The sequence below is a fragment of the Falco punctatus genome (genome assembly GCF_963210335.1).
Source record: "Falco punctatus genome assembly, chromosome: 9".
In the NCBI taxonomy this organism is placed as follows: Eukaryota; Metazoa; Chordata; class Aves; order Falconiformes; family Falconidae; genus Falco; species Falco punctatus.
Genome location: NC_137589.1, coordinates 30,747,180 through 30,771,777, shown reverse-complemented (window position 1 = coordinate 30,771,777; position 24,598 = coordinate 30,747,180). Strand labels below are relative to the sequence as shown.

Here is a 24,598-nt window from a genome sequence, read left to right as displayed (position 1 = left end):
TGGGGACCCCACCCCTCCAAAGGTGGGTAGGGGTTGGGGGTATCATCTAGGTATGATCTGCTATAGCTGTAAATGGACAAGCTTGTTTGACCTGGGTTACTTCTTTGACCAAGGAATTTATCACTTTTTTTTTTTTTTTTTTTTTTCTTAATAAGAACCCTGTAAAACTCAAGCTTCTTTGAACAGTCTCTTGATCGTGTATGTTGCCCCAGCCACTGTAGTGACAAATAAATCCTCCTGCAGTGAGCACTTTATCCAAGGCAGGACAGAGTAAACAGCATCATGAAGTCCTACTGGGTTTTGGAGATGTGAGTGCAGACACAAGATACCTGACAAGGTGGGTTCTAAAGCCACTTTTTTTAGAGCCAGAGTTGCAGAGGTGGATTTGAAGTGCTGCTTCTCTGGGTTTCCTGGCAAGGGTGCTCACTGAGCACACAGTCCCTGGCTTGCCCTTGGTGGCTGGCAGCGGGGCGCTTGCCAGCCTGCACTCCAAGCCTGGTCCTCCCCTTGCTCTTAGCAGGGACATGTGCATGACATGAGCACCACTCCTGCCACCAAGCCAGTGCTGTGGTTTTGGGCTTTGTCTCAATCTACTCCCATGAAAACTGTCCAGGAGATTAGAGGAAAGAAGGCTAGCAAGTAGCCTCCTACATGTCCCCTGCTCCCTCTGCCACTGTTCGGTCCCTCCTTTTGCATTTTCACACAATGAATTCTTTGCTGCTGCTCATTCATAAACATAAGGCCATGACACCTTTTGTTCTGGTTTAGAGAACTGGTATTTATCTTAAGACTAAAACGAAGTAGGGGTTGTAGGTTTTACTTGCATAAATAGGTTGCAGGAGGATGATCATGCTGCCCCATTCTGAACTGGAGAAGGGACTGTGTGGGAAGCAGTGTGAGAGAGGGGAAAGCACTGTATCCCACCCTAGGTAACCCAGTTAGCACTAGTTTAAACCAGAACACACAAGTCAAGCTGATTCATCGCGAACAGAAACACGATGCTTATTTGGAATGAACAGCTGTGGTGAAAATTTTTATTACAAATTACAATGTTGTCAGTTCATGGTCTTCTTCCCCTGTTCCTGCTACTGGCTGTGGTTCAACTACCTAGAAAAGCTAAATCTCTTAAACATAAAGTTCTAGAGGAGATGACTCCTCTTTAAAGAAAATTAGCTTACGTAACCTGAGGAAAGTCAGGCACGCTTAGGGAGTAAGGTAGTCTTCTGATTCTCTGGATTTCTTAAATCTGGTCCAAAGAGAGGCATTGTGATAGCGTTTCCTGAAAGGAAACTGTTGAATTAATTGCTTTTTGTTCTAGGATTTTCATTTCACAGGATGCTGTTTTAATGGCTGATGCATTCTTCACCTCTTTCTTGGCAGGGATGCTAATTATTTGTCTGTAGAATCACTTTGCATATGAAACACATATGAACATGCTGCGTTTGGAAATATGGCAGTGAGCATCCTGTGCTTGGCTGTCAGTCCCCTGACTTGTCTGGTGGACAGTTTCAGACCATGCTGCTTCCTTCCCGTCTCTTATAGCCAATTTGTCATCAGAGAATCAGGAGACTGGGAGTCTGCTCCTGGCTCTGCCCCCATCACGTGAAATGGGACTTTCAGCAAGTCGTACATCTGCTTCTGTCTCCCCTTTCCATCTGCATCTTAATCTAGGGAGACAGGAACTGCCTCTTGATATGTAAAATGTGTAATAATGCTCTTGGCCCAAACGGCTCTGCCCTAATACACGTTGCTGCAATTCAGGAAACCTGTAAAATAGTTTTGTGTTGGGGCATGTTGGCTCTTAGAGATTGTGGGTGCTTTTTGTTCTGGTCAGACACTTTGAAGAGTGTATAAATGAGGGCAAATTAATAAACCCTGGTGTCCTAAAGGTTCTTGTGTTTTTTCAAGGCAGTTTCCAGGCGGTCTGTGCCTGGGCTTGAGACTGCGGAGGCCCCCATCTGCACTGTTTATGTTGCACCAGGGAGCCGAGATGTGTCTCACACAGCAAGCAGCAGCGTGAGGAGGTCTCCCTCCACATCTGGTGCGGTGGTGTGCCCGCCTTGCAGCTCCACCCCAAAACGCACGATTTCGGTTTCGGGGTGGAAAAGTCAGAAATAAAAAAAAAGCAAACCCAAACCAAACCTAAGAAGAAAATCCAGGAATGTGGGGGAAGGGAGGAGAACAGTTATTTTGCACGTCTTTTTGCCCCTGTTTGTCTGAGAGCCTGCTCTCATTCATAAACGGCCCTGACAGCTGAAAGCCCTCGGTACGGAGAGAAACCAAACAACTGGAGAGGTTGGCTCCCAGGGCTCCGAAAAGGCGCCGAGGAGCGATGGAGAGGGGGAAGCCGGAGCGCGCCGTGCCCCTGTCCCACTCACGGCTGCTCCGCCGTGGGGAATGCGGAACTGCGGGGCAGGCGGGGGGTGGCCGTGTTCGAGTAAGGATCTGGCGCTATAACTTTTTTTTCTTCTTCTTGTGTTTCAAGCAAACACTCTTCCCCGCCCTCCCCTCTCTCCCTCCACCCCACCTCCCTCTCTTTCAGTCCTGCTCATGTGTTTCTATTTAAGGGCTGCAGTGCAGACGAATATGATTGGCATCTACAGCCCCCTCTTGACTTTCAGCACAAGCCTTTAGAGTGGAGAAGGAGCTGAGCCGCCAAGGGGAGAGCTGTTTTTTCTTTGGGTTTACTGGGGGGATGGCTCAGCTGTGGATTTATGCTGCTTCTGCCCAGGATTTTTCTCTCTGAATGGGAGCAAGGATTATGCAAACCATGTTGGGAAGAGGTTTACTTTCAGAATCCATCATGAAACTTTGCAACTAATTCACTGTTTTCGGCTCCTATTCATATTTTTTTTTTCCTCCCCTTTTTTCTTCTTCTTCTCTCCAATGTCCCTCTGTGCTGCTGGGTTGTGGGCCAGAGGAGGCTGTTTCTATATGGCCAGCCATTTGGGGATATGCTGCGAGCCAAGGTTGTTTGCTGATTCGCTTGGCTCTGGTGACAAGTTGGCCTGTTGTGAATCGGATGGACGGAGGTCGCTCTCAAGGAGCCATGGCTGGAAGCTGGCTTACGGCTTGCTTTTTCCCTTCCCCAGGTGCTGATGCTAGCTCCGAACCCATGATCCTGGAGCAATATGTGGTGGTGTCCAACTATGAGAAGCAGGAGAACTCTGAGATCAGCCTCCAGGCTGGAGAGGTCGTGGATGTCATAGAGAAAAACGAAAGCGGTAAGACACATTTGCTCCTTTTCCCTGTTCCAATGGTCCGATTTTTGCATGTGTTCCTCTTCCTCCAGTTTCCTCGTCACTACTTGTACGTTAGCTCCATCTGGTACAGTTACTGTACTGAGCATGTTGAAGTTTCTCAGTGTTGATTTGGGACGGGGGCCAAATGTTGCCTTCTCCCATAAGAATGTTTCATAGGTTTTGTGCGTTAATTAGCCAAAGTACGCTAATGGAAAACGAAGGTGAAGGAGAGAAGGATCTGCAGCTAATGAAGCTGATGTATAGTAGACTGATAGAGTTGCCCTGCTGTCTCTTCAAGTCTCTGTCAGCATTTCCATTACTAACTCCCTTTTTTGGAGGATTTATAGGATGAGTGTTTAAAAATTGCTTGGGATGAAACTTGGCTTGACAGCTTAGCCCATGGCCCAGAGTTTGGTAGGGAGGGGAGAGAATGTGCGTAGATAAATACGTGGTCATGCACGGTTTCAAAACTTCTTGCAGAAGTGTTAATTGGGGAAGCTTGAGGCAAGCAGGCAGAGGCTGTCATGTAAAAGCAAGACGAAATCCCTTCTGCCATCCGTGGAACAACCAGCTTCACTTGGAAAATGAGATTTTTTTGGCAAGTGTTTGTATAGATGTCTTTTCGTGTACTTTAACTCTTGGATGCCTGGTAGCTTTGACTCGAGCTGAACACAGCAGACTGTGTACGTGTGAGTGGTTGAAGCGGGTTAGCAGCTGGTTTGAATAACTGCCTGTCTTCAGCAGCTCCCCCTCCTCCCCTCCAGCACTCTTTGTGTATTAAACCAGAGATGTTGTCCAGGACTGGTGTCCAGCCCACTCATGACTTGTGTGTCCTCATCTAGAGGAGCTGCTGGCATTCGGAGCCTTTCAAGCAAAGTCTCACGTTGTGGTAGCTCCACATGCAGGGCTCTCACAGCTGGCTGGCTCTGGAGTGTGCTGGGCATGCCAGAGTTTGGGGGAACCAGGACACCCTGATCTGGGACTCAAATCCAGTTTCCAGAGCTCTGAGTCAGGTTATCCACAATGATGACCATGCATTGTATTTTATTCTTTTTTTCTTCTCTTCTTTTAATGGAGTGGTGATTTCTCAGCTGTATGAAAGCCTAATGCTTGTTTGGCTCAAAGTGATGCAGTCAGTTGCTGGCCAGTGATTTAGCATGGTGTCCAAAAGGATTGTTTGTAGAAATGCCCTGGCCAGTGTGAACAGAAATGCCTGTCTCCTGGGCACAGACTGCATCACTTGCAAAACTAGCAGAGGCCAAAATGCCCATCTGCCCCTTCCAAGCCTGATGGCTCCTCATTGTCAGTACTGGGTGTTAACTGCTGTCAGAACAAGCCCGGTTGTTGTGGCAACTTACATTCATATCCATGATATCCCTGTCTTGAATAATGGCTTGTGGAGCCAAGGAAATTGGGCCGTTAAATAATGCAAGAAGTGTTTGAATTTCAAATTACAGTTCCTTTGTGCTTTCTTTTAATGTGGCATCTCTGCCTTACACAGTTCACGTCATATTATATTGAACACGTGGTCTGTGGAGATATAAATGGAGAGTGTCAGGGTTTGAATCTAATTAGTGGGTCCAGAAACATGACTCTTCTAAGGAAACATCCTTGAAATTGGACTGAAGTTCCTAAGACCATGTTATGATGCTTAGCAGCCAAACGTCTTCATGCCCATGTAAGCAAGGAAGATCTGAAGTCCTGAACTCCATGCTATGATCTTGCCCTTTAGAGAGATAGATACATACAGAGATATGTATTAAATAAAGATATCAATATATATTTAAAAAAGAACATCCATAAGTGAGATTGGTGATGGAGGGAGCATCATTTGCTTGGATGCTTGTCTAAACTGTTCTGGCAGAGAAATCATTTTTAGTTCTTCAGAGGACAGGACTCCAAGCGTACACTTTCACTCTGTCCCAGGTTAGGGATGCCACAGGAGTGACTTTAATGCTATGACATCTTGTCTCTTCAGCTATAGCTGAACCTGTGAATGGCACGTAACGAATCTAGCAAAAATTTCTCAAGTGTTGACCTCTAAAACTCACAAGTTACTGATTGAATTTGGGTGTCTGTTTAGTGTAGGCAAACAAGCTTAGATGGTGTGGCTATGGCTTTTGAAAACATGGCAATTTACTTTCCAAGAAAATAAGATTGTTGGACTATGCACATGTGTAGTAATTAGTCTGACCTGTATGGTTATGTTGACTTGGTAAGTGTCGTAAAACTATAGGTGTGATTGTATAAATTATGCTCATTCTTCTCCTGGTCTAGACAGACAAAGGTGCTGTAAGGTGTTAGAGATGTCACCTGCAGCAGGGCCGGTTCCTTCAGGGAACGGAAGGAGTATGGCTGATAGCTGGTTAGCTGCGTGGCTGAGAAGTCCCATCAGACTGGACAGTGTGCATTGGATGTGCTGCTGAGCCAGGATCTCAGACTTCCTTGTGCGTACACGTGCATGTAGCATATTGTAGGTCTAGTTTGGGGGTTTTATCTGTACTTTGGGCAAGCTAGGTATGAAAAGGCACGGGTGACTGTTTGATTTTAAAACCTTGCCTGAACAGGGTTGCTTGCTAAAGCCTAGGGACACCTAAATGTTTTTTTTTGTTCGCTGGAGTGGGAAAAACCTTGACTTGACTCTGTTGCATGGCTTTGTACAGGAAAAAAGCCCTTCTCTTTACTGGTCAGATGGTCCTATGCTTTTTACACAAGGAACCTCAAAACTAGTTTCCAAACAATGGTGCCTGTTTCATGTTCTGCTTGATGTTTTCTTCTGAACACTTCTAGGACCTGAGCTAGAGTTACCATCTTCTCTGGTGTTTGCCTCCAAATTGTGTACCCCTTTGAAAGGAAGTGAGCTCTGTTTTCAAAGGCCAGTGTATAGGGCAGAAGGAGAGGCAGCGGGGGGGAGGGGGAGAATCTGCCATTTGATTTATTGCAGTCTTATCTGGTTATCATCAGGCAATGTTGACATCTTAAGGGTGTTGCATTTACTGAGTAGTATTATTCAGTGTTAGTTTTCCCATATAAGAGATAGTATTTAAGGAGTCTTGCAGGCAGATATGTGTAAACCTGTCTGGTAGGACCTTGTCTCATGCTTAGTTTTCCCTTTCATTGAAGGAGTTGGATAATGTTGTCTTCATTATTGTGCCAATAAAAGTTAGGACTTGGACATCACTTGAAGTTGAAATTTTTGTTCAGTATTTTGACTTAAAAGCAAGGTCAGTGTAGCATATGTGGTGAGTAATTTCTAAAATCTTTCATCACTGTTATGAAGCCCATGGGTCACTGTAACCTGACAGTAGCTGCAATTGCCATGGATGCAAACCTTGCTAGTCTGAAAGAAACCTGGAGGACTTCTGTACTTCAAAACAAATTATTTAGTAATGTACTAGCTCTCAGATGTCAGCACTCGGTTTTTGCAGGGAATACCTATGTTGGCTCAACAAAAACTGTCCTTCAGACCTTAATTCTGGTTACATGAGCAGAAGACCCTCAGTGTACCTGATGTGTCTGATGGATATTTATCTCTTTCTTTTTTCCTTAGCTGAGAGGAAAATCTGCATGTAACAATGGCCACAGATGCATTGGGAGAAAAGTGGAGGTTTATAGTTTCTACAGATGGTGTCTGGGAACAGGCTGTAGTTAACAGGGCCTGTGTTCCCTGCTAGAAGTGGCTGTGATTTGTTTAAAGGCACTGTATAACCAACCTGCACTGTCCAACACTATCTAAACATTTCTGAGCTGTTTCAAGATAACAATATGAATACTTGAGTCCAGTCTTGTCTGTCATATATGTAGGTTTCTTTTAAACCTTAACTGAAAAAGCATTGTGGAATGACTTAAAAATCTTTCTGCTGCAGGAAAGAAATGTTGTGACTTTAAAGCAGGAATCCGACACAGATTTCTTTAGGGTAGAAGGGGGAATCCGACACAGATTTCTTTAAGGTAGAAGGGGGAGGGACTGGGCCAGAGCAGCTCTCTGCCAAGTTTTGCATGGATGTGGCTTGAAATGGTGAAGCTATAAACTGTGGCAGCAGTGTTTGCAATGGAAAACCTGACAGACAGTGAAGTATAAGCATACTCACGAGCACCTCTGGCTCTGCTGCTGTTCTGCTTGCAGGCAGGATGTTCTGCTTGCAGGCTTTTCCATTGCGGACTCCGGGAGCCATGTCTGTAGTGGAGGCATCATGGTATGGTGTTTTCAGCTGGGGCTGAGCAGAACTGTAGCCATTTCCTTTGCAATTACATAATTGCAGACCAATTTCCAATATTATATTACAAGCAATATGTAGAACAAAGCTATTATGGCTAGTATAACTTTATCGGGACCCAAAGGGGTCTCTGGGAAGGGAAGCTACTCTTCTCTCCTTAGCTGGGATGCGAGACATGGCACTGAAGCACCACCATTAGCAAGATCTCTGCTCATCAGGGTGCTCTGGCTTAGGGGTCTTGGGACTTGCTTGTTGTCTGCACAGTGTCAGAAGACTGGTGTTGTTTTCAAAGTTCGGCAATGTGCTCTGCTAAACCATTTGGTTTCACTTGTGCTGCTCACTGGCTGCAGTCATGATCTAGGAGGGAGATGCAGACAGGCCACAGCTCCCTTGGGACTCTTGACTTCTGAGGGTACACCGGCTTCCCTATTGCAAACTCCCTCTTCTTAGACTGTAGGCTTTTTGAGTTAGGCTTCTGCCTCTTCATGGGGAACATAGCACCCTTTATTTGAAGGTGTTGTTTTGCAAGTTACATAAGTGGTTTTACTTGGTACCAAATCAGGCCAAGATGACTTCCATGGTTAACTACTGCCTTTTAGCTAAAGGTGCACCCTTAAAGTTTTACAGGTTGAAACAGAGAAACATGTTTTTTCACAATTGATGGATCAATCTGTTATCTCTATATCCCCTCTACCATGCCTGGTTTTGCAAGTAGCACTGATTTTATTTTTTTTGTTGTTGTTCCCCTTTCTTTAGTGTTGGTGACGTTTTTGTTTTAAATTCTGTAAGGACCACTATTCCTGTCTTGCTTCTCTGCTGCTCTGCTGCTTTCTCTAGGATGTTGTTGTCTTCATGATCTCCTGCTTTGTATGTGGGGGGAGCATGACGCTGTGTGCACTGCTAGCGAATGTCTCTGAGCATTAGTATTATCATCTTGCAAAAGCTGGCCAAAACACAGTACACTTCTGTTTATTCCAACAGATAAGTGACACACTAGCCGTTTCCTAGGCTTCAAACGTGGATGTACTTCTCCAACAAATTGCAAATGCAATTACCATGTTTGCTTCTGAATTGTCAATAGCTTTGCATCCAGTGGTCAGATGTGCTGCCAGACACAGTGTACCTAATTTCCAATATTATGCTTTATTTCGGGTGCTGTTGTGCATGCTGGCTTTCCCTGGAAAGCTCTTTTCCTTACAAAGCATTTCAAGAGAGCGTAGTCCATCAGATGTGATGCAGGACTTTATTTCTGTTTGTACATCCAGCCCTGCTCTGCTGTTTGCTCTGAGAAAGCTACTTCAGTTCTCTGCATTTCCGTTTGTTCCCTTTAAGACCTTGTAAGAGACTGTGGTCGTGATATAAAATGTAAATACTCCCTCATACAGCAGCCCCTTTTCTTGATCAGTCCTTGAGTTGTGCCTGGAATTTGAGAAGGAGAAACAAACACTTACACAGGTTGAACACTTCTCCTCTAGCACTGGTGGCTTCACCCCAGAGGACAAGTTTAGGTGAGTGGCCACCACTAAATACCTGGGATAGCTTGTGTAACTACTCCTGTATGCACCAGTGTTCGTAACTGACAAGCAGGGCTGAGTTCAGGGAAGGACCACCCCAAACCCTTTCTTCAAAAACGAAGGTCTGTAGACTCCAGTGCCCTATTCTAAACAGTGCTGCCTTCCCCTGTGTCCTGCATTTCTGGGACTGTCACCAGCCCTACAGCAGAGGATACTTGATCCACTTATGAATCAGTTCCTGTCCTGCCTCAATTTTCTGCCCAGTGTATGTACTAAGGCAAATGAACACGGGCCATCTGAGGAGGCAGGGTGGATGATTAGGAATTTTGGCTAGGAGTTACTGGAAAGTTGTTTAATGTCCTAAAAAACACTGTATGCATCCTGCCTCCAAACAGGGAGAATACTGGCAAAGCAATGATGCTTTTCTCTTTCAAACACTTGCAGCTCAAGGGCTAGGGAAGGGCTTCTCTGTGTAGGCAGAGTCTGAGACGTCTCTGTTAATGCTTAATGGCACTTGCTTGTCTCACTGCAGCAGTGTCTTTGTCTTCAGGCTCTGTGGATGTAGTGATCAAGGTTGGTTGGTCTCTTGCTTTGCCACAGTATAGGCAAAGCATCCTGTTGGTGCGTCTGGCTGCAGAGGGTGAGTTTTATTTTAAACTTTCACTGTCTGGAAGCTGCTGTCTGTGGAGAGAGCCAGGGTCCCTTGTTTTAAAGGAGGCAGTGGAAAAGAGGAATGATAGGATGGACAGGAACATCTAAACTGATTCAGGCTGTGTGCTGGCTCCAGGGGAAACCTGAGACAAGCTTAGAACAAAGAGGTGAAACTGGATGCAATGACTTGCTCTAGCCAAGCTCTCATGGGAGATCAGCCCCTTTCTGGGAATACAGTGTCTGACCAACCCTGCAAACAGGCACTCCCTCTTCCAGTGGCCTGTTTGCAAAATGTTGAATGGATGGAGAGAATTTACACTGACACAAGAAACAACCAGGTCAGCAGGAGATGAGGAGGAGCCCTCCTTCCTCTGCTCTTGCCCCTGGGAGGCCAAGGGTGGGGTGACATTGTCTAATGACTTTAGCAGCTGTACTAAGCTGGAAGCAGCCCTTGACAGCCTACCCTGACCTCTCTGGTGATTCTGTTTCATAAGCTATTTTCTGACCCCCTTTTTTTCTTGCCTTTTTTCTAATCAGATTAGATTTTTAAATGTGTGCCCCTGCAAGGGTAGGGAGGTGGTGGCTGCTTTCTTCTGTTCAGCTTTCAGCAGGCAAAGGATATGTTGGTATGGCTGAAGCCCTCACTTGAGTTTTAAGAATTTAATGTACATTTACTTTGCCCAGAAAGGAAGTATGCCACAACATTTCTGAAGCAGTTACCTCTGAGCTGCAGTTCAAGGCTGCCCTGTACAATGGTAAGCTATTTGGGACTGACTTTTCTAGACCTGCCTATTGCTTGAGCATCACCGCACTACCATCTCAGCTGAAGTTGGGAGGCTGCTGCTTAAAACAAAATGCTTGAATTATGAATGTTTTGTAATATTCATGCTGCTACCTTGTGATGTCTAAATGGTTTTCTTCTCCCCCACTCAGTAACTTACATAACAAGTGACGTTTGTTTCTGTGTTTAAGAGCTTGGAAAGTAATTCTATATGCTGCAACCAATGCAGGGTTGTTAATACTCTGGTGTTTGTAGTTATCCTGTCACTGTGGAAAATGAGATTGTTTTCTAGCGTCACTTCTGAAATACCTGCAGCTTTGTGACCACGCAAAGGGATTGAGGTGGGCTCCTGCTTTTCTGCTGGGAATACTTGTTTCAGCTCTGTGACAAGGAGAGAGTATCTTGTCAATTGTGCTGTGACGTTTCCATCTTTTCTTGGAAGCCCTTCTGCATTTCATAGACATCCTCGCTTGGTTTTCCTTTGCCCGGCTTTGAATTGCAGTGTGTACTTGCTCTGACTTTTTGGTGACAAGCTCATTATGAACACTTGAAATATGGCTGTCTGGTAACACTATACCCTTGGCAATGCCTAACTCTGCTGAAGTTTTCCTGGGACACCTCCAGACTGCACTGGAGCTCTGGTAGTAGGGATGTTTCGCTTGTTGGGATGGGGAGCTTAAATGGCAGCTTGTATTATTTGGGTCCCACTTGAGCTGGGAGCAGCTGAATGTCATACTAAAGTGACCTTCAGTGTGTTCATAAAGCCTTGCTAAAGTTAACTAGTTGTGTTGTTCCCTCAGGTTCATTATGGAAGTTTTCAGTGTAGTGAGAAATTAATTACTATTTTCTAGCAATGCTGCTTCACTTCATCCTCCTATAGAGGGAAAAGAGTGATTAACAAATAGTACGGACACAAGAGATTCCTCTAAAGCATTCTCCTCTTTGGTATTACCTATCAGATCCCTTTTATGTAGTGTTTGGTCTTTAATTGTTTTAAAGGTACATCTTTCCAGATAGAGACACAATAAAACTGACCTTCCTGTTTGAAGTCATCCCTCTAGAGTGTGTTTTCTGAAATGCTTTGGGCTATAGTCTGTGGTTTACATTCATTTTTTAATCCCTTTCCCATTGTTTCTCTTAATGTTGGGCAACTGGTATTCTGACAGGGCTAGTTCAGTTATGTGGGTTTCTTTTCTTTTTTTTATGGAGACATCTGAAGTCCAACCACTTTCTTTTGCATTCATTTGCCTTTTATTTAGCTGATGTCATGTCTTTGTGGGACAACTGTCCCCCACCCCCAAATTTCTCTAAGCTAGGGTGAAGGGTTATTCTTGTGAATAGGAAGCCTTGAAGATGATGAGAGGGCTGGAGTCCCTCTCCTAAGAAGACAGACTGAGAGAACTGTGGTTCTTCAGCCTGGAGAAGAGAAGGCTCCAGGGAGAACTTTAAAACAGCCTTCCAGTACCTAAAAAGGCCTGCAAGAAAGCTGGAGAGGGATTTTGTACAAGGGCATGTAGTGAGAGGACAAGGGGTAATGGTTTTAAACTGAAAGAGGGCAGATTTAGATTAGATATAATAGATACTGCTCTCTACAGCTGCCCGAAAGGAGGTTGGAGGCAGGTGGGGGTCAGTCTCCCAGATAACAAGTGACAGGACAAAAGCAAACAGCCTCAAGTTGTATCAGGGGAGGTTTAGATTGGATATTAGGAAATGTTTCTTCACAGAAGGGCTCGTCAAGCACTGGAACAGGCTGCCTGGGGAAGTGGTTGAATTTTCATCCCTGGAGGTATTTAAAAGATTTGTAGATGTGGCACTTAGGGCCATGGTTTAGTGGTGGACTTGGCAGTGCTGGGTTAACAGATGAACTCTGATCTTAAAGGTCTTTTCCAAGCTAAACAATTCTATGATTCTATATCCAAGGAGCTTAAGACCCTGAAGACCCCCTCCAGGAGCAAGAGAGGGAACAAGTCTGTCTGAACTCCATGTTTGGTAGCTGTGTGAGCATGAAATCTTCTCCAGGGCTTCTGAGACTGCCCTTTTAGTCTGGCTGCTGGGGAGAGGGTGGGATGTGACCACTGAAACCACAGATGTGAAGACTTGGTTGTCCTTAAAGGCAATTTAGCCTCAGAGGAGCAGGGCACATCAGTAAGTGTGGAGAAGCCAAGACACAAGCAATGCTACCTTAAGTTTGCTGTACAACACACCCAGGTACTCCTGAACGGTAGGCTCTCCACTAGGCCTCTGAAAACTTCAATTCTGAAATTTCCAGCTGCCTGCAAATTCCCTCCTCTTTCCTTTCTCGTCTAATCCAGCTGTGCTGAGACTTTCTACTCAGGCAGATAGTTAAATTCTCTTTCCACTCTATACCCTGTTTGGAACCTAGGATGGCAGGCTGAAAAGGAAAAAATTTTACACAGCATCCCTGGTTGGAGCCTTTACTTATTACCTCCTCTATTTATGCAGTCACTGCCAGTTTCAGGACCCTGAAACCTGCCTCAAGAAAATGTTTCCAAGGAAAATCTGCTTTTCATATTAGAATATATAAACTTTCTAATGATTGGGTTTCCTATATCAGCCAAATAGGTCACCAGCTCAGCACCGCTGCAAGAAACTGCCTGGGGCCAAGAAGATACAAGGATATTACTGAGGCCTTCCGATGAGTCCCATAGTTACCTTGTGGGCTACGTTCCTTGGGATGTGACTGCCTTAAAAAACAAAAATAAAAAAATCCACACCACAAAAACCCTAAAAAAGCAATTATTTCCCAGGTTTTTGTTTCTTTTAAGAAAGCAAGTCACTGAAATGGCTTTAAATAAGCCATGAAAATACTAAACTTAATGCATGGTGACTGATGTTTTCTGCCCTTTGTTCTAGTTAATCAAGAAAGCAATTATACACAAAAGCTTTGGCTCTTGTGGTGACTTTCAGGCCCATTTCAAAGTAAGCAAAAGACTGATGGTGCATTTTTGTTGTGTCAGATGAGGACAAGATTAATAAAGGATGGAAGAGATTCCCCCCGCCCCCCCCCCCCCCGCCCCCCCCAAGCTGTACAGCAAATAAGCAGTTCCAATTATACTTTGGCAGTAAAATGGAAGCTATAATCATTAGCAGACGCATTTCAGTTATGACCAGCTACATAACTCCTTGCTTTTGGTTTTCATGCTAAAAAGAGTCCAGTTTCCCCACAAACTAGTTTCTTGTCCATCTTCAGATTAAGCAAAACCTAAAGAAGTAATTGCCTTGCTTAGGAATTTCAGAATATGATTGGATTTAGGGGGTAGCTTGACAGAGAGGTGTATGTCAGCTCTTCCCATCCACCCCTCAGGCTGGGACGTCAGACTTTCCAGCATTCTTGATGGAGACTTTAATTATTTTTGTGGTAGAAGGATGTTGGCTCATGGCTAGATTAACTGAAGCAGTTCTGGAAGACACGAGGTATGAGATGGGTTCTCTTGGATCTCTGTTTTACTGGCTGGCTTCTCATTACTATTTTTATTGGCCAGTTCAGTTTTTTGTATCTTGATACTGTGTGACTTCATCTGAAAGTTTCACATGCAATGGGACATCACTTTATTTCAAATGAAGCTGGACTGCAGTTATATTGGCAATGTAGTTAAACTTCGGCTCGGTGATAATGTCAAGAATTTCCCAGACTTTGCTTGAATCCATATTTTCTATTTCTCCCCACAATGCGAACGCGTGCTGGAAAACCCTGGCCTGTTGCTTTGAAAAGTTGTTTTAGTTCTGTTTGCAGAACTGTCTCCTGCTGATCTTTTCCTCTCTCCCATTGTGCACACACAACCTTTCTGGTAAGCATACTGGTGGAGTGGGACTTAATGCAAGCATATCTCCCAGCAGCTGAGGGCAAGGACAATGCTGGGTGCACTTACGCGGCAGACTAGCTTCACTTTGCTCCTATATTAATACAGCTGCCTTGTGTTTGCTTAAGAATCCCAGACCGGTTTGATACTTGGATAAAAGAGAAAATAAGTTGTCGCTTTTTCATGATTAGCAGCACCTCCACTAGCTAGACTAACACGCGTGTCTGTGCTGTCTGACAAGTATAAGATAACACCTTCATGATTTGATATCCAGGTCTTGAGGTATGGTGCTGACTTTCAAACAGTGACCATACGTGCAGGTGAAATGTATCCTTCTTAAAGGACAATAGCTCTTAGGCAGTCTAGGTGACTGCATACAAAACCTGGCAATTGGAACGAGAAATGTCAGTGTGCTGAAACTGAAATGAAGTTAAGGAAGCCCTCAACACAGTCCCTACTCAAACATGACGGAGCTGATGGAGGGGTGCAGGGCAAATGTCCGTGCAGTGGTGATCCTAAGACTGGAAGAACAGCATCTAATGTTAAACCTGAATCACTGCCTTGAACGTTGTTCATAAATAGCACTTTAATCTCCCACATGGGCTTTTATAGCATTTGGATGTTATTGGAGGCCTCCCTGCATGAGGAAAACCTGAGCTACTAGGAGAGACACGGCCCATTCATCTTAACTGAGTATAGCTGAAGATTCAGGATGGTTAATGTGAACCTGGGAAGATCCATCACTAACTATTTGAAACCCTAGTGTTAAACTCAAGATGAACTTATTCAATGCCCTCAAAACCACTTTGAAGAATCTGTATTTCTGGGTGTGGGCAGGGAGAAAACTGCACACAGTGACTCATGAGAGAAGGTGAACCTTGTTTGTTTGCCTGAAAACAGGATCACGAATCTGAGAGACAGTTTCTTTAAGATTTTGTTCTTAATCCTGACTAAAATTCCTTACTGTTACCAAGAAAGAAGCTCTCTGCAGAGCACGAAGAACCAAAATTATGGGATGGCTGTGTGCTCAGGGTGAGCTTTCAAATTATTCCCTTCCTTCGAGTAGACCTTCTGTGACCAAAATGTCCTTGAATAAAAGTGGAATGACCAGAAATGGGATGCTGTTTCCATCGCCAGGCAAATGGGATAACTGAGCCCTATGGAAATTGCCTCTTTTGCTCTTCCTGAGCACAGCAAGCAGGACTGGTTCCTGTACCAGCTACAAGCTAAATTACACACTTGGTCATTCCAGACGTCTTTGGTGTATTTTTGGAGCTGACTATACACTTCCTGGACTGTTAGCCTGTTGGTTTTAAAATAAGAAGTGAGCCTTTGAGAGTTGGCGTGTGAACCCTTCCACGCAACTGGGAACTGGGAGGTTAAGTATCTCTTTCACAGAAGTATCCAGGTTTCAAAGCCAGCCACATGAAAGGGTGTTGCTTTCCCTACACCACCCCAGAGCCTCCCTTGCAAACAACCCTAAACAGAAACCACCATCGTGCAATGCACATGGGGGAACTCAGGGACTGTACGGTTCTGGGGATGGCTTGCAAGATGCTTGCTGACACTGGTTTTAATTTGGCTCAGACTACCAGGAATTGTTGTGTAGTGGCATTTGAGGGTAAATGCTGGTGGTTTCAGGGATTCCGTTACAGATGAAATGTAGCCACCCTTTGCAATGCTGTGACAGAAGCTGGTGTTGAGACCTTTCATGGTGTGCTTGAATTGCATAAGGGCTTTTTTTCCACTGATTATGTGTAGGCATGGCAGAGGCTGAGTGCCTGGGCATGCCCTTGCCCTTGGCAAGTGTGTCTCGGGGGCAACACAGTGACAGGAATAGAAATAGTGACTGGGCCAAATTCACCTGCACCTTAGCTAAGGCTGCAGGTGGCCAGGTGAGCTACTGTGGCTTCTGTGAAATAACAGCGCCAGATCCCTGGTACATCAGGAACACCATCTGCTTCAGCTGAGACTTGCTGAAACTAGTAATTCTTCTCCATATCCCCTAATCATTATAATCCTTCCTCTATTTATTCTTTGCTTCTTGTTTAAACAGACTCCTCAGTGGACCATCTGACTGATCCCAGGAATATTTGTTAGAAACTTAAGTGTGTGCAGCAGCAGGGGAGGCCTGAAAGGAGGATAACTGAGTGAAGGTGGAGAATAGCAACTTCCTTCCTGGGTACCACTTATTCTGCTGTGTTTCTTGTTCCTTTCCACTGATCTCCTATATCTTCTGTGGAGACTCCCACGTGACTAATGTTTTTTGGTCTTTTGTGATAGCTAAATCCTCAGCTAATGTGACCTGTCAGGAGCAGGTCCTCCTCATCTAAGGAAATCTCACATCTAAGGAAATGTAACACAGCATGTTCCTCTGTTTAAGGAAATCATAATCCTGTGTTTCTGTGGGACTGAAGCTTTTACTTAACCTCAACAATGTGATGCTGAGGCATTTTTCTGTAGCTGTCTCAGAGCTGTGCCTTCACCAGGTCTTGGTGGATGGACTAGAATTTCACTTATAAGGTAGAGCTCTGGAGTTAGACTATCCATTGGTACTTAGTGTTTTTCTTGCAGGTGAGTTGGCAGGAAAGAGTCTTGATTGCTGTAGTTGAGCCTGACCTCGGTTGGTAAAAGCAGCCATCACTTAAGAAAGCAAATTTCACAACTGTAGTCACCCCTGTTCAACTGGAGTCATGACGGAAGTCAGAACTGCTTATCTTTGACTTCTGAAGCTCAATGATGCCTCTTTCTCAGAGAAAGTGGACTTGTAAAGACCAGTTCCTGGGGATTACAAAGTTCCACTGAATGCTTACTTATGGCCAACTCATACTTCAGACTGCTTCTGTAGGTGATGTAACAAATAACCATAGAAAGAATGGCAGAAGACAGTTTAGCTAATGATGTGAAGTAAGTTGGGTACGTTTATTTCAGTGGTACATAATCCTCTTACCTGTAGCCTCAGCAATATCCAATTTGTAAGAAGTCCTTTAAATGTTTTTGGAGAGTAGGGAGAGAGAGAATCTTTTATAGCAAGACACTGCTTTCTTCCTTCTGAGATTTTACTGTGAGATAAAAAAGAAAGAGATAGGAGTGATTCATCCCACAGGCTGTAGCGTTAATCCCATGAAGTTTATGTGAGCATTATGTGGCCAACATCCTTGAAAACACTTCCATGTGCATTAGTCACAGGAGGTGCCTTGTGGCCTAAAGGGCAAAGGAACATTAAAATTGGCTTCTTCCTTGGCATCTGCTACTCAAATGTATCCCTCTGTCATGCACCCCTTTCTCTATTACTTAATTTTTGCCTCCTGTGCTCTTTGGTGTCTGTGCTTAACTTCTAGTGTGGAGGAGGAAAACGAGTCTCATAACTGGTCATGTTTTCCATCCATCTTTCTCTGCTCTTTCGTGGCTTTACATTCAGAGATGCCAACACAGAGGCAGTAATTGACTGGACTTGTACAGTTTTGCCAGTGAACAGGTGTGAATAATAGCTTTGCTCAAGCCAGCAAATAGTTCCTGATCATCTGGGCTCGATATTTGTGTGCACCTTTCCATCTCACAATATGGGCCATATCAGGTTTTTGTTTCACTGGATGCGTACAGCTTCATAATCTTCCCTGAAATAAGAACTGTGCCTCCTATCACGTACTCATGACAGGGTATTGCACTGGCCTGGCATGTGGTGCCCCAAGCTGCGCAGTTCAAAACCAGTGGGCACACAGCTGGACCTAGCTCTGTTTGACAGCTCATGAAATTCATAATGCAGCAGTAGTCAGGAAGCTCCTGAGTGTGTAGGAGGCTGACCACCGTGAGGCAGCTATCCTGTTTTGTTTCTCAGCTATCCGGGGCTGGATAACTTGGAAGTGGATGCTGGCAGAAGCAAAATCTTCTCACAAGACTCTTACTCTGTGCTTGGAGAACTCAAGTCACATTGTGAAGTCTAAATCCATAGTGGAATTTGATGATGTTGATTTAAGTGGTCCAAGAACCATGGTAGAAGTACATTTTAAAAATAAAAATGTAACGTGTTGACTAGTCAAGAACTGTTGAGACACTAGTGGAGTCTTTTGAGCAAATGCTTTCAATTTGTATTTGGATGTTTGTCTGCCCTCTTCTGTTTCAAAGCCAGTAATATATTGTAGGTGGAATTTTGCCTGAAAGTGTTCAGAAATTACTGTTTGAAGGCTGGTAGAAGGGAATCAAAAGGCAGAGGACTTTATGGTGTGACCAGGTAGGGACTGAAGAACTGGCAGCCTTGCAAACTTGCCTTTTTTTGCTCAAGACTGGATTCTGAATAGGTGGCAAAGACTCTGGAAAATCCAAGTGCAGTTTCTCATGGAAATGAGGAATGGACTTGGGATGAATTGGGAGAAGAGTGCCCAGCCTTCCTCCATAAAACTGGACTTTCCAAGCTCTCAACTTGTCACTAAATTACCTTTTCCCAATACCACATCTCTTCTGTGCAGCAGAAGGTCCTTGTTGGGCAGCAGTGATATGATCAGTGTTTGTTCCAGTTTATTCTGCATTGCATTTTGTAATACATTTTGCTGATGATTCTTACTTTTGTTAGCTTTCTGTAGCCTTCATAGGAATAAGCTGTAAATGTTATATAGCTCGTGAACTATACTTAAGCAGCTACACATGGGTTCAAGATGAGAAATTAGGCTTCCAATCCAGACTTTCCCAAAATAGGAGGAACGTGGATAGTGTTCCGTCTAGCGTTTTTGTTTTGGATAGGAGGCTTTTGGTTAATGGCAGTCTTGGAGAAGAGGAAAACTGTCAGATGCCACAGGATCCCAAATGCTCTTTGTACAGTGGCTACAGCCAAAGACTCTGGAGCGTCGGGTTTCTGCTGAGTTAGTGAGCGGCTTCTTAATCATGTGACAGCAGCATCAGGGTTTCCTGGCAAAAAAATGGAGAGTAACCAAGAACTAGTGTGTTATAATAGGAACATGCAGAAACAAATAACGTTTCCTGAGGTGCATGTAGATATCAAACAGTTAACTTGTGGTTGTCTGTCTGCTTCCAGCCTCCAAATACCTACCAAAAACCTGACTTTCTCTTGGAGTTTTAGGGACGCAACTGTCTTCTTTCCCATAAACTCCTTCTCCTTTCTGCTTTTTGCAGGCTTTCTACTACTTTAGCCCATAGTAATGCACCTTGAACATCATCATGGATGTGATGCCTTCTGTGGAACAGGACAATAGACTTGCTTGTGTCCGTAGTTGTCCAGGCTGACTGAACAGCCTGTTTTGGCAGGAGCAGTTCACATGCAGATTGGGCCTTCCTGTAGCGAAGGGAAATAGTCCCTTCCCCCTGAACCTGGATGATCTGAAGCGTGTCTCCTCACAGACGAGAGCTTACTATGAAGTGGCTTCTTTCACTGTGGCATGTGTCCAAACCATCATGGAAAATCCAGGCATTTCTGTTTCTGGCTTTGGCATGCCAAAAGTGAAATTTTTGAAGCTTACGATCTTCCTCTTCCTCCCACTCCTCTTCAAAGCCTACAAAACTTTAAATAAATAAATAATTAAAAAAAAAAATCTCAAAACCCCAACAAACACAAAAAACCCCCAAAAAAACCCCACCCAAAAACAAAGATAAAAAACAACCCTGAACTGTGAGTGGGATAGGCATTATTGCTGGCTTCTTTCCTGTAACTAGCATATACAAAATAGAGCCATTCCCCCCTACCCATCCCATATGATAACTCTCTACCCCTCAAAAAAACTGAATGTTTGACATGATGGCTCTTGGCTGAAATTTCCCACGTAAGGTAAGCTGGGCTCAAACTATTCTTCCACAGTGCCCTTTTCAAAGCTCTTCTGAAAAGGGTGAGTAGCTGCCTGCTGGCAAGCTTCCTCACAGAGTCATCTCTGAACCTGGGGAGCGAATGGGCAGTACCTCATCTGGATGGTCTGCTTGCAGCAAGTATGGCTTGAGCAGCAACCTCCTGTCTCCAGCCTTGCAGGGCTGTGGTTATGGTTATGCTGTTGGACTGCACAGCCAGAGGGAGGAAAAAAAAAAAAATCAAGATCCTAATGGAAAACTTCTTGGAAGACTGAAAGTACTCCTGCACATCTGTCCTCCTTTGGAAAAGGTATTATGTGCTGAAGTTATGAAATATTGTCAGAGGGGAAAGTGCTCTCTGCTCTCCAAAGATCCAAGAGCACCTGAGTGAACATACATGGGTAGCAGCGAATCACTGGGTTTGAAGAGCCAAGTACCGTATTCTCCAACTGTCTAGAGAACACAAGCGTGGCTTTGCCAAAGACAGTAAGTTGATACCTACTGGCCAGGAGTTGATATCACTGCCTAGCCTCATCTAATTTCATATTAATTTGAAAAACAAAGATTTGCTCAGACTCAGCCTGACTGGCTTCACAGAATGAAGTGGCACATGAAGATGTTTAATACAGTGTATGGCTTTCTGTGCTCCAAGTTTTTGTGCGCTTCCAATTAACTTATTGTAGATGTTATGTACCCATTTGGAATCCCCCTCTGTTCATATTTAAAATTTGATTGTATCGTTAAAGCGTTGAGAATGTCAGGGGTTTTGGGGAGGGTTTTTGTACTGACTAGCCTAGCTTTGATGTACTTGCCAAACATCTGTGAGCTTTCTATATATTTTCCCCTTGCCTTCAGAAAAAAGGATGGTTGCGTTTATTTGTGGATGAAATATTTTGCTAGGAATGGTTGTAAATCTGAAGAGCTGAAAATTGTCAAGTGAACTCATAGACAATAGTAACAGAGAATAAGGAATTAAGCCTGGTATGCAGTCTGGAAAAATTTAAATTTTTCAGAATCTTTTTTTTTTTTTATTCCTCTGGCATGGGGATTTCTCAAAATTGGAAATATCCAGCAAAGCTTCTGATTTGGAAACTCAAAACCACTGCAAAGTGTGAATGTCGTGGCAAGACTAGCACAAGGAGGACTGAAAACTGCTGGGGTTCTTGTTGGCCCAGGCTGTGCTGCGTGGGCCAGAGCTCACGGCTAGTAGAGATGTCTATTCTCTCCCTAAATCTTCTGGTGCCCCATCAAATAACCTCTGATTTACATGAGTGGTGATGTTACTAGCACTCACTAGTGTTAAGCTGGACATTCATGTTATAGAGTTGAAAGTTTACTTCTAAATGCATGAAAAAGCTATGGTGTATAAACTTAAAAGAGAGCCTGGTACACTTGGTTTGGTTTTGGCCCTTAAACTGATTCAATGTAAATTTTCATACCTTCTTGATGGGCCAGTTAAAGTGGCTAAAAAAGTGATGATGTTTAATTAAATGGATAATAAGGGAACTCCATTCAATTATATTAATTTTTCTCATATTAGATGATGCCATCACTGTAAGGGCAGAGTCTAATATTTCTGTTCCCTTTTAAAGTAACCTTTAAAAAGAAACTTTTTTAACCATAAAAGCCCCATGAGAAATGGAGCTATTTGCAGACCTGTGTCTCTGGAGGATACAGACTCTTTACAGACGTATTGTGTCTGGAGTGGCAACAGCTTGGTTCCAGATGCACAGTATGGCTGAAGTATTATTGGACTTTGAGGTGGGAGCTTGACTTGGACATACAACTGTATCTGTATATCTGAGTTGACTCCTGAAGATGTTTGTGACGCTGATGACCAAGGGCTGCCTTTGCTTGCAGCTGGCTTTCTGTAAAGCCAGCCCCTTACTGAGCATTTCATTGTGATTCAAAGTAAGGATGCTTTTGATGTGTTTTCCACATTGGTATTCAGATAATCTGAGTGAGAGTATCAGCCCTTTGGGGGTGTTTCACAAGTCCCATTCCCAGGTATCTCCATCTGTCAGCTTGGGGAGCTGCTGAATGTGCTGTATCAGTGCTCCAGAGATGAATGTCACTGGTGCCTGCAGCAGCACTCAACAAGCATCGGCTCAGCCAAGGAATGTGCCCTTCATATAGCTGGGGTGCCCCAGATGTATTTCATGTATCAGTACAAAGAAGAGCTGTCTAATCTGCTGCGAGGCTCTCCAGCCACGCGTGTGTTTGGCTTGGACACAGTCATCCCTGCTTTCAGAGCTGGAGTGTGTGTTGGCAGCAGGGAATCATTGTCGCAAAGTAATTCCGAACACAGAGGAGTCAAACCAAAGTTCATTTTGTTCTTTTTCTTCAAACTTACAGCTTGCTTGAGTGGGCAGGGGGTGAGTCAGCCACTTCTTTTTTTTTTTCCTTTTTTTTCCTTTTCTTTCTTTTTTTTTTTTAATCAATACCTCATCTTCGTCATAAGAAGTCTTTTGCTATGTCTGAATGAAATGTCATGCTCCTGAGACTTCTGGCTCTGGTTAAAGACAGGCATCTTGCTTGCAAAGTAGGGTTTTCTATTGCACTCCCCTGTGCAGCTATGAGACATATACCCTAAGGTATACTAGTAGTGCTTGAAGGCAGGGCTGTCAGTATCCTTTATTACTGATTTCTATTGCGGCTTTCTAAATTTGCAATTGAATAGGATTACCAATGTTTTATCAAAGGGATGGTGGTTTTAAGCAGCAGATGAGAAATCCCCTGAACTCCAGCCTGAAGCCAGTCTTTGACCTTAGCCTAATGTTTGGGGTAGGTAGGTAAGCTATATTTTAAATTTCTTTATATATTTGGCTGGAAGTGGGTTTCGTAACTTCTTTCCCCGTGATAAAGGCTTCATCTCACCTTTTTTCTTACTTGCTATGCAATATCTGTGCCCCTTGCACACCCTCATTTAGTTTGCAGAGGAAGCAAATGCAGTGTCCTTTGTTGTACTGAAACCTTTGTAGCTAATTTCTAGGACCTCATCTGGAGAAGCCACTCTGCTTTGTTGGCTCTGGCTCAGGATTTGAAAACTGAGCTGCAAATAAATAAGCGTAGGCTCATCCAAAGGCCTGAGACATAGTTGGAAGGAAAAGGCAAGTGAGTCTGGAAGTGACAGTGCAAAGCTGTGATGAGTTAAAGGCTTAATGGCACCACAGTACAGGCATTGCCCTCAGTGAAGGAACAAGTGGCTCCTTGCAGAAGGGGTTTTTATGAGGATATTGCTCACTCCTTGGCTCTGCTCCTCTGCTGAGCCAAGTGCTTAAGCCTACACTTCACTAGAACATGCGGTCTGGGGTATTTCACTGTTTTCCTGCTAAATACCTTTACTTGAATAGGACATTACAGCCTACTCGGATAATTCAGGTCAAAAAGTTTCCTACTTATTTATAAAAGTAAACTGCAGTGTGGTCCTCTTTACAGTTGTGAAAATAAAGGTAGAAATGGCATGAAAGACGAGTAGCTCCATTCCTTTGTGGTTGTGGGGAAGCAGTGCTGGCAAGCACTAGAGCTACCTTTGGACAGAAGACAGGCCAGCAGTGAAGAGACAGCTTCTGCTGGCAGATAGCTTCAGCTTTCTCTGACTCCCATGTTGTAGGGGGCTGCCCTGCTGATGGAGAGGCAAAAGTGGTAAGAAAGCAAAGTCAACTGGTTAATGGGTTTTCCCATCCTATTTTCTATGGAAAAGAGATACCAGGAAAGGAAGGGGTATGGATGTGAGGTTTCTGCATCTCCTGGGGGAAGGAGGAGAGGCAGCTCCTGGAAGTAAGTCATAGCCATGCTGACATGTTGATGTAAATCACATCAACAAATGTGTCAAAAGTCATACTGAGGTCTAAGGTTACTGTAATGAGTATTATCTTCTTCTTAGAGATCAGAACTTGAAGGAAACAAGCGTGAGCAAAATTGACTGATTGCTTCTTGCTGTGGGAAGGTGCTTTTGAGATCCTCTCCCTCTGTCAGACCTTATTCATTGTATCCAAGTAGATGCAGATCACGTCCTCTCATACGGTTAGATAATTCTCAGGCTTTAAGAGATTATGAAAATATGGATTTGTGTTTTGCTCAAACTAGAAAATAGGTTATGAAGTCAAACCTTCCTCTGAAATTTCAGTGGTTGTGGTTCTCAAGACTTTGGATTGGTCACTCTGACATACTTGCTGATATGATAGGCTAACAGAAATGTCTGAGATTATGTCTGGATTACGCTTGAGTTTTTCTGGGACTCCTGGAAGGTGTTAACAAGGCAACTGCAGAAGCTGAAGTGGCAGGGAAAAATTAGGAGGGAAAGAAAAAAATGGAAATCTTAACTAGGCAAATGTTGCAAGGTTGAATCTTTCCAATATCCTGTAACCTAAATCTTCAACAAGTTATCCTGTGAAGCAGGTTAGATGTCTGTATGATAATTCCTCAGGTATCGTTGGCTGGTGCCTGCATTTCTGGAATAGCCTCCATACTGTAACTTCCACTATGGAAAAAAGCCATGTTCCTCAGAATGAGTAGTCTGGTAAAGGTTATTAGGCATAACGCTGGTGAGCCAGGTGATGTAGCATTAATGGCCTGTGAG

At 44.0% G+C, this 24,598-nt stretch overlaps 1 protein-coding gene across 4 annotated transcripts in view; it reads left to right on the top strand.

Annotated features, from left to right (window-relative positions):
- SH3PXD2A (SH3 and PX domains 2A) overlaps positions 1–24,598 on the top strand; it is a 272,067-nt gene that overhangs the window by 193,364 nt on the left and 54,105 nt on the right. For 3 of the 4 annotated variants that reach the window (XM_080402560.1, XM_080402563.1, XM_080402561.1), the window contains one exon: positions 3,093–3,224. In XM_080402560.1, the coding sequence (XP_080258686.1) occupies positions 3,093–3,224 (132 nt within the window). Of the gene's footprint in view, positions 1–2,567; positions 2,784–3,092; positions 3,225–24,598 lie in introns of those variants that run through there. The other variant, XM_080402562.1, reaches the window with a different exon arrangement.